The 10,767-nt window shown below is 37.8% G+C and overlaps 1 protein-coding gene across 1 annotated transcript in view; it reads right to left on the minus strand.

The window, feature by feature from the left end:
* Nucleotides 1-535: 535 nt before the first annotated feature.
* LOC111731424 (myomesin-1-like) overlaps nt 536-10,767 on the minus strand; it is a gene marked incomplete at its 3' end in the record, with an annotated part of 54,157 nt that continues 43,925 nt past the window's right edge. Inside the window, exons 8-11 of the mRNA XM_023523046.1 lie at nt 6,556-6,648; nt 4,301-4,389; nt 4,129-4,191; nt 536-700 (exon numbers count right to left, since the gene is read on the minus strand). Of these exons, the coding sequence (XP_023378814.1) occupies nt 536-700; nt 4,129-4,191; nt 4,301-4,389; nt 6,556-6,648 (410 nt within the window). The remainder of the gene's footprint in view (nt 701-4,128; nt 4,192-4,300; nt 4,390-6,555; nt 6,649-10,767) is intronic.

Here is a 10,767-nt window from a genome sequence, read left to right on the forward strand (position 1 = left end):
TGCTGCTGCTGCCACTGCTGCCATGCTGGCTTCAACATGGGCCCAGGTCCTGGTCCCAGCCACTGCTTCGGGATCCCATGGTGCCTCAGACTGCCCTGGGTACCCGCATGCACAGGGGAAGTTCAGGCTAACTGCTTGGTGAGTACATTGCCCACTGCTCACCTTGCCCAGGGAACAATGAGCATGCTCCATAGTTCCATTGGACTTCTCTGATTTCACTTTGTTTTACCAAATAAAATTAACTTGCAAAATGAAGATATATCCAACTTATATAAACAAAAATACATTTTCTTAATCCTTTCCATATATTACTTGGTGATAAAAATATATTTCACAAATATATTGTGAGTTCTACTATTTACAAAAACCTTTTTTTAACATCCAGTAGGTATAGGTTATGCCATCCAACGTCCAGATTCTGCTAGCTCTGATGAATAGATCTGCAGTCTTATGGACATTCATGTTCTGGTGCCAAGTCCAGTTTGCAGCTTTCTGCAAATAAGAACCTAAGTCAGAATTCATTATAAAGGCTCACCATTTCTGTACCACTGGATCTCTGGCTGGAAATGTTTAATTTCAGGAGTGATAACTACACGGCAGCCTAGACTCATCGTCTCGCCCTCTCTCCCAAAGGACACATCAAACTTGTCATCAAAGTGGATCTCAAACTTGGACGCATAACCATATGGGGTCACGGCAACTGGGTACAACAAAAACGAACGTCAGTAACTTATTTTTTTTCTCATCAAAGATACATAAGCATTTAAATGAGCACAGGCAGAGAGCAGTCACAACAAAGACTGATCAAATGATTTATCTGGGCAAAAATTAAGTCTTATAAAAGATATGTTATTATGTGAAATGGAAATTCTGTGTATGAAAATTCTTGCTTCACTGGTCAGAAAAGCTTATTTATAACTAATAAGATTTGAAGGTCAGATTTCATGCCTTACATAAAATATACATTAATACCACTTTTAGCTTAAACTTAAATAGTTAGCTGCAATATACGTATACGTCTTTTAATTTTAGATTCTAAGTTCATTTAAACTCTATTGTTTGTACTCTTGGGACAAATAGCCATATCAATTACTCATAAAAATATAGTAAGTTGCTTTAATTTCCTTAATGATCTGAGTAAAAAAAAAAATATAAGAAAAGTCAATGGGAGAAAATTAAAAAGTTTAAAATATTGTAACTTTAAAAATATTTTTCTTAGAAATGTCTTAATTATAGATTGAGTAAATGCCTGTATTATAAACTCTCCCAGGTTTTATCTTCTCTTTTCTCAAAGGAAAGGGCTTGGGAAAATAACGACTATTTATTGGTGGGTTATTATATGCCAGGCATGCTACATTCGACATCTCATCTAATCTTTGCAAAATCCCCGTGGCATAGATATTAGCTTTTCCTCTCTTTCAGATGCAGGTATAAATGTTCACAAATATACAGTTAATGCCAAGGTTTTAAGGGTATCGTGTAAATTTGAAATTCAAACTCCTAACTGCCCAACTTTAAGACTTAGGCCCTTTCATATTTCATCTGTCTTCCTAAGACCTTAGTATTAATTTGAAAAAGCAAGCTAACATTCATTAGGTTCAACTGTGCCAAGTATTGTTCCAAGTGTTTAATAACTATTAACTCAATTAAGCCTCATAATAACCCTATCAGGTACCATTATTATTGCTATAGATGAGGAAAGAGCAGCATAGGGAGGCTAAACAACTGCCCACATTCATCAACCCCACCCCCCACCTCAAGAGCCACATTTATACTGGCAGGCTGTTTCAAGAACTTGTGCTCTCAACCACTATGTGGTATTGCTTTAAATTTACATGTTGCCTGGCAACCGCTAACCAACAGGGAAATGTTCTCTATGAAGTATGTCCCATCTGCCCCACTTCTACATGACAATGTCACACTGAAATCAAAAAGCAAAACAATTTGATCAGACCTTGCTCACTGAGAAGCTGGGCTGGTTCCAAAGCTGCCTTAGGGAGTAGAGATAAGGGTTATAGTAGGCCTGAGGTTTAGGGGTTGTCAAATCTAGAGCTAAATCTAGACTGCTTCCTATTTTGTACTATTAAGAATGGTTTCAATTTTTTAATTATTGAAAAAATCGAAAGAAGACCAAGAATTTGTGACATGTGAAAAGTGACAGGAAATTCAAATTTCAATGTTTATAAATAAGGATTTATTAGAACACAGCCATCTTATTCATTCACCTCTTGTCTATGGCTGCTTTTGTGTTACAATGGCAGAGTTGAGTAGCTGCAAAAGAGACCATGTGGCCCACAAAACCTAAAGTATTTACAACCTGGTCCTTTACAGAAATGTTTGCTAACCCCTGGTTTGGAATATGGTTTAGAATTAGAAAGACCATGTTACAAGTCCCTACTCTACCAGTATGTGTGGTCTTGTCCCTTGATTTAACCTTCTAACCTGCTTCTCCATCTAACCTGCTTCTCCATAGCACAGAGGAAAAGGAGCTTATTTTATAAGCTTTGGGAGTGCATTAAATGAATCAATACATATAAAAAAATGTCTTAGTATAGTTTATGAAACACCAATCAATATACATTAACTATTAGAACAGAACCAAGGGCAGGAAGATTTATTTATGATATTTACCAGCATATTCCAAGCACCTAAACTAGTACATAGCTCATACTAGATGCCCAGTAAACTGGTTGAAGGAATCAATAAAAGCCCCTGTCTTCTGTGTTAGGAACAACTGCACTCAATTCAGGGGCCAGAGAAGGCTCTGACTGAATGCAACTGGAGTTAGAGAAGTGGTCAAGCCGGGCTTTCAGACCTTGACTTGATGGATAAGAGGAAAATAGGAGAAACATGGATGATGATATGGTAGTGAGAATGAGCAGGATACCTTCAGAAAATTGTGGAATGATCAAATAGGACAGTCTTGGGGACACTGGAAGATAAGTCGTAGTTTCAGAATTTCCAACTATTCTCTTAACATAAATAAAATGATATGAGAACAATATGATTTGGGATGTATTCCTCCCTCACTCTCACTCCTCTTTATCCCCTGCCCATGAGATTGACACCCATGGTTATATCTTGAAATATTAACATTTGGAGCTATTCCATGAAGTTGATGAAGTAGATCATCTAAAGACATCAAACTAACCAGTTAGATGAAAAACTGACCCATGAGAAAGTATCTTCATCAATGATTTTCAAAACTACCACTTATTTTTTTAATGTTTGGAAAATAAGAAGTTGGGGTTTGGCTACCTTTTTCAGTCTGACCATTGTAAGCACCTAATTATTTGAAGAACCATAAGGATTTTACTTTTATTGCTTCCCATGAAAAGAAGTTCTGACTTAGATAAACTAATTGAAGTTCACAAATACACAAATTACCACTGATTGGAATTTTTAATAGGTTGCTATTTAACCACATTTAGACGTCCTTTTAAATTGCACTTCATATATTAATGTACTTATTTATTCATTCAATATTGAATAGCTACTCTGTGTCAGGCGCTGGGATTTAGAGATAAAAGGTCCACCCTTGCCTTCAAGTGGCTCACGGGCCAGTGGGAGAAACAGACATTTAACAGTTAACAGTGTCCAGTGTATGAGATGTTCTTATGGAGGTGCCATGGCCTCACTAGGGACATCCAACCCTGACTGGGTGGGGTGGGTGTGGCAGTGGGGTAACAGTAGGGGTTAGACATGGGTTTCTGCAGGAGGTAATGCTGACCTATACATTTAGGGATGAGTAAGACTACTATAAACAGTCCAGACATACATGTGAATGTGTGTGTGTGTGTGTGTGTGTGTGTGTGTGTAGTTAAATCACTCTGTCCAGGTTTGTATAATGATCTTTCCCAGTTTAACGCAGAAAGACTTAAAATCATTTGCCATTTTTAGCCCATTACATCTGGGCTTTTATAAAACCAAAGAAAAGCAATTATATTCAGAAAGAGAACAGTAACCAAAGAATCTAAAAAAAATGAAACTAACTATAGACAGCTATTATATATACATATTAGCATATATTACAATATATACTATGCATTTATTTCAGCATTATAGAATAGCTTATTAAGCTGTATTTTAAATGTAGATGACATTTAGTAAATATATGTTTAAACTTACAGCTGAGGGGCATGGTGGAAGCCCCAGCATGGAAGCGAGTCTCATCAAACTCTCCTTTATATCCTAGAAAAGAAAACCGAAATGCACATGACCTACTTCTTAATTGTTTTTAGCAATGTGAATAAATTATTCTAAAAACACATTTGGAATAAAACAAGTTCAGCAAACCTACTCTTTACCACCACCGAGGCATATGCTGAAAGCTCTCCTTTAACATTCATTGCTGAGGCCCGGTACTGAGCGGTGTCTTCAAAATCACATCTGAAAAAATGTATAGAAATAAGTGGATATTGCAGTGATACTCTTTGTAATTGCTGGCTGTTCTTTCAAAGATCTCTTTGCCACCATGGCACACTGGAAATCAGTGGCTGACATGTGGTTCTATGGGACTCTTGATGAAGCTGCTCTCTCTGATCTGGCTCCCTGTGGGATTTTACATAGTCCAAGGGATTTACAGTAGTTTCAGGCCAGCAGTACAGGATGGTAGAAGACCTATAGTACACTGTGATCCTAGTCTGGGTTCATTTATAATGTCTAAAAAAAAAAATGTCAACAAAATGATAAGCACATAAATTACAGCGTGATGGCATTATAATCAATTGGGGACACAGTCTCCCTGCTGGCCTCCCCGAGGGTGAGTTTCAGTCTGGGGGTGACAGGGCAACAAGAGGGAAAGAAAAAGCCTCTCCTTGTAGACTTCCACGGCTTCCTTGAGCCACAAACCAGATCTAGGTCAGTCTTATGTGTGGTTCTGTGTTCTAGCCTCAAAGTAAAAATAAATGAATTCTACTAAGGTTCAGGCCACACTTGGGGTTTTGGCCCACGGCATGACACAAGAGTTGGAAGTTCCTCTGAGTTATAATCCAGGAATTGTGATATCTTTAATAATGGAGTTAGGGAGACAATGATCTCACAGAGAGATGAACAGGCTAAGATTTCAAAGCTGGTTGTTTGTGTCATATCATTTGCAGTGTCTATGTTATTCATTGTCCCTCTAAGTTTAGTTTCATTCATATAAACTTATTTCTTGTTGAAATTTTACAGACATCAATAGAACTCCAGGAAGGTCAATACAGTTGTCTTTCTCATAACTATTTAATTATCAAGCAACAACATAGCTCACTGTTGCCTCAGAAGAACCATTGACTGACAGCATTGATGTGACTTCAGATCAGGGTCAGAGCTTGGAGAACATCCCAGCGTCCAGGGTTCTGTTTGAAGCCCAGCATCACTTGTGTCAGCTGTTCTGATCTGAAGAGAAGGCTATAAATCTCCTGAGATCAGAATGATGTAAATTTTACTTTGATATCTCAGCATGTCATGGTTTTATGAGAACTAAAAAATGGCAGGAGCTTGTTTAACTTTTGTATCTACATAACTAGGCTTGGATTTCAATATCATTTTTAAGAGATGTGATAAATCCTCGAGGACTTGGGAATTTTGATGTAGGTTCTGCTTTCAAATTTTTTTCTTGTTGAGTATCTTTTTAATAAAGTGAGGTATACGTCACTGATATTAAAGATGGACATATGCACAAAAGAAAACAAACTTTTTTGGCTGAGGTCTGGGGAAGGAAGAAGAAGCATGAGAAACAGAAAACGTGGGGATGGGGTAGAGTACAGTCTTACTTGTAAACTGTAGAAAAGATCTAGAAAGTATGGGTGCTCTTTGCCTATGCAGGGTCACTGAGTACAGGTAGCACCCACCCAACCCCACTGTCAATCACCCTCACGATTGAGGAGTCATAAATGACATGTGTCCAGATTTAATTCTAGACTTAAATTTAATCCCAGGACCAGTTCACTGGACCAGGCATGTGGACGAGCAGGCCTGGCACAGGGCAGCCAGGTGTGTCAGAAGCACTTTACTGAGTGCCGTGTACGCAGGCAATCTGCTTTCAAATTTTACTTTGAATTTTGCTTTAAAGACACCCCAATGTCCATGTTTCCTCCACCTACAGGTTGATAGGGTGGGTGCATTGTTTCCCACAGTTCATCTCTTCTAGTCCAGCTTACATTCAATGCCACCCACCCCAACTTCCATATCCTTTACTGATTAATGACAAAAGAGTATGATGACGATGTTGATTTGGAACTCTGAAAGGATAACCGAGTATAAATGTCTATTTATATAACTTAGTTTTTACTAATGTCTAAGAAAGGGATAAATAAAAAATTAATTTTTTCTCATCATCTTTGACTAAACTCAGACAGAAGATCACTTTGGGAGGTAACCTGGGCTTGGTAAGAATGAGTCACGCATATCACTCTCAGGTGTGCACCAAGAGAAGTGATGCATGTGCACATCCCCATTGAGATCGTGCTGCGTCATCGGGAGCAGGGGAGGAGAGCAGCTGTGGACCAGAGCAGTGAGGTGTCTCCCTGAGAAATTGTCGGGCAACACACACGGACCCTGATGTCCTCTTACGTGTTAATTTCCAGCGTGTGCAGTCCATATCGACTTTGAATAATATATTTCCCAGGGTTTGCATGGACGTTTATTGGCACTTGGTTTTTATACCTATGAGACAATGGAAACAAAGTGCAATAAGTTGAAGTGTAAATAGCTTCACGATTAAAAGTGCACACACACGCATGCACACATGTACCCACACACAATTCTTCTTCCTGAAGGAACACCTGTAAACATGGCACTGAGGTCGGCAGCAGCGTTGGCTCAGTAAATACAATCTACAGTAGGTTAAATAAAATGCACTAAAAATACGGTGAAACTTCTCAGTATACTTGCTTTCCTCTCCATCATAAAAATTACATTTAAGCTGACTGCTCACAACAATATGATTGAATCTTGCATACATAATGTTGAGTGAAAGAGCCAGACTCAAAAGACTACATAGTATAATGATTGCTTTATACAAAGTACAAATCCAGAAAAGATCAATTCATGCTGCTAGAAGTCAGGAAAGTGATTTCCCCCTGGAGAGTGGGGAGGAGGTTGAAGAGGGGACATGAAGGAGACATCTTGGCTGCTGATAATGTCTGGTTTTTTGATTTGAGTGTTGGTTACATTGGTATGTGCAATATACAGAAATTCATCAAAGTTGTGCATTTATATATAATATGCACTTTTTATGTGAATTATGCTTCAACAAAAGATCCAAAAAAGAAAAAAAAATTTGACCATTGTTGACACGACAGAGGGGAAACCTTTGTGTTAGGGGTTTTATTGTTGGCTGCCTATGTGGGATGACAGCATAACACTCCTCCTACGAACATTCTTGCATATGGTTAAAAAGCAATGTCATTATACTGAAAACTCATTATATTTGTTTTATTCCATCATAAGCAAGCATGGCTCTTGGCTTGGAAGAACTTAAAATATTAATCATGAAAGAAAATTTCTGACAAATAAAAGCTGAAAGGTTTCCTTTTTCTGACTGTCTCATCCTTGGTTAAGCCTCTCAGGCCTCAAAGGGTAGGGTACTGGGAGGGTCCTTTCCAGAGACACTGTATCCCAAGTCTACAAATGGCACCTTGATTCTTTGCCATGTCCTTATGGTCTCAATAGCCAGTGGCTATGGTGCCAAACTGGGCTCTCCTGTGTAAGCCATTTTCTGCCCAAAAGAGGAGATGGATTTTACTTGTTTATCTTTCAGATACCCCACTTCGTGTGCACAGATACCACAAATAACACTAATAACCATAACTAATACAGAGCATTTACAACAAGCCAGGCAAGGTTCTAAGTGCTTTATGAATAGATTAGTAAATTCGAACCTCACAACAACCACATGAAGCAGAACTATTTTTAACATAATTTTTCAGTTGAAGAAACCAAGGCTGGAGAGATTAAGTAATTTGTTCCAGCTCACACAGCTAGGAATAGCAGAGCTGGGATTTGAACCCAGGCAGTCTGGCTCCTGACAACGTGGAATGTTTCCATTTCCCAATTGTTCTCTATTTAGCTGCATTTTATTTATTTAGACTTCTGGGAATGGTTATAAGGAAGTTTGGATCAGGGAAAGTGGTGGAAAGGAAGAAAAAGAAAGGAGATAATCACAGTCGGTTCCTCCCTTCCCCCAACTGCATACTCACACATGTGTGTGCACACATGTTCTATGTCCTTAAAACACATATTTATTTTCTATACTTTTAAAAATATATCATTCTCCTCCATTTAGCAAAATCCCAACTCATCTTTCAAGGTTCAGATCAAATGCTACTTCTTCAGTAAACTCCTCCCTGAAATCCCACACAATATTAATTGTTCCTGCCGTTCCATATCAGTGTTAATTAGTTCAAATTGCAAGATAGTACATTTATTAAATTATGGTTGATTATATGTCACTTCTACTAAGCTGCAAGTGCCTTAATGATAGGGATTATGTCTGATTCATATTTGCTTCTATTCCTACTCTCAAGGAAACATGAGTCATGGACACATATTAGGCACTCAATGTTTGTTAAATTGGATTGAACAGAATTATTGTGTAATGCAATAGATTAATTGTAGCATCATACATTTTGCCCAAAGAACAGAGTTCTGACAAACATGTACTTCATGGTTTGGATAATTTAAAATAAGTGTATAGGAAGAAAGTAACTTGAGGTTCTTTGTGTCTCAGTTCTCTCAGATCTGAAAAGAGAAGGCTGGACTCACTTAAGAATCACTGCTGCATGGCGGGCATAGTGGTATAAACTTCTACCCGACCCACAGAGGACATTGGTAGCTGTTTCCTGCCAGCCCAGAAGCAGCCTCAGACAGCTGTCTCACCACTGAGCTCTAGACAAGCAGGACTATCTGATCAGGGATGGCCTGTAAAAATAAATCTGCTCATAGCTCCTAATTTCGAACACCCCTTGCTTGGAGCGAATGACAGGGTAGAACATATTAATTGACATGTTCTCCTGATTGAATTGGCTTAGGTAATTTTACACTTGGCTCAGAAGCTCCCTCTTGCTCAGTGTTTTCATGTGCTGGGGTGTTTTCAGTAGTCCCTTTTAGCATAAGAAGAGAAATATATGGCACGGACAGCTGGGCATGTGCTACTTGACTCGACAATTGAATAACGCCCCATTTGGCTTCCGACCAAAAATGTTGTTAATTATCTCCATAAAGTTGGAGTTAAAACAGTATTTTGCAGCTCCCAAAGTTGCTTTACCTTCCTTGCTCTCCTGTACTACTCAGCTTAGCATCTTAATGCCTTTCCTCCAGCTAAACACCAGTGACTTCTAATGTGACCTTCTGGCACTTGAAATTGGTTTAAAATTCTCTCTCTGTCTCTCTGTCTCTCTGTCTCTCTGTCTCTCTCTCTCTCTCTCTCTCACACACACACACACACACACACACACACACACCCCTACTTTGAGGAGGTTCTAGTCTTTCGTCTGGTACTTTAGATATCAGTGTGAGAAATGCCTGTTTTAAAGCAGCAGATAAGGAGTAAGTTAAGAAACTATTTGATTCTCTTCCCCAAGGAATTCACCGAGGCATTCAGGTTCCAGGTCACTTGACATTGGCTGCCTTTGGTATTAAGTCTGAAAAGAAAAGAAGGATTTTTGGCCTTTTCTGTATATGCTTCACAGCTTGTTATTTCTGGAAAGTGAAATTCCAAACTGTCCAGTCATTGGCTAATTTTGGAGAGTAATTTACACCCTGGGATTATTCATCAAAAGGTTTCTGAAATTCTTGTGAATATTTAGATGTACTCCATTTTCTTTATCATTTTCATGTAGAGTTTATGAACAGTCGGTTAATAAGCTTTCATTATACTATAAGTATTTCTAGAATAATACTCGTTCCCTGAACAAATGTCTATTTGGAGATGGGGCTGACTTTGATAATGAGAGTAACGATGAAAGCTCTTTGTGTAAAGCATGGTCCAGTAAAAAGGCTTCATTCTAATTTTTTCTATCAGCAAATAATGCATGCCAAAATGATCTTTATCATGTTGAATCCCCCTAAAAATGTGATTGATGCGTTAAATCTAATCTTATGTTTTAAATAAATAGCAATTACTCACTTTAAAAACCAATTAGCTGAGAGAAATCTATCTTATTTGGGTCGATTTTGGAATTACATTAATAAGAAAAAATCTAAAAGAAAACTCCAAATCCTTATGTTGAGAAGAAACTATAAATTATAAATAACTTTTAACTATTTTAAATGTACATTGTTTTCCTAAGATAATATGGTAGCAACTGCTAAATTTGAATACATGTGAATAACTAATCTTGGAAACAAATTCAATACATGATTCTATTATAGAATTTATAAATTCTCATAATTTGCAAAAATAGAATAAGACTTTTCCAAATCTTCAGGCTCTTTCTAAGATACATTTCTCATACTATTTTATTCCCAGCTTTTTAATTATTACCAAGCCTAATGACAATTTCTTTAAATGTCTGTTTGCCAATAATTTTAGGAGCAATGTGAGGAATTCCAAATATGTAGTTTAAGTGTCTCGCTTGAGGATCTAGTCTAGTATCCATGTATAGATCTGAAAATATGGGTGTTGAGTGAGCGAATGAATGATTATCATTTTCTAATACCAACACATTGCTTTAGTGAGTTTATGTGAATCTCCTTGCTGTCACAATCCAGATTTTCATTGACAAAATTGATCTTGACTAAGGGCTGGAAATCCAATTAAATCTAGCTCTTTAAAAAAAAAAA

This window comes from Pteropus vampyrus, unplaced genomic scaffold (genome assembly GCF_000151845.1).
Source record: "Pteropus vampyrus isolate Shadow unplaced genomic scaffold, Pvam_2.0 Scaffold373, whole genome shotgun sequence".
NCBI classification, from domain to species: domain Eukaryota; kingdom Metazoa; phylum Chordata; class Mammalia; order Chiroptera; family Pteropodidae; genus Pteropus; species Pteropus vampyrus.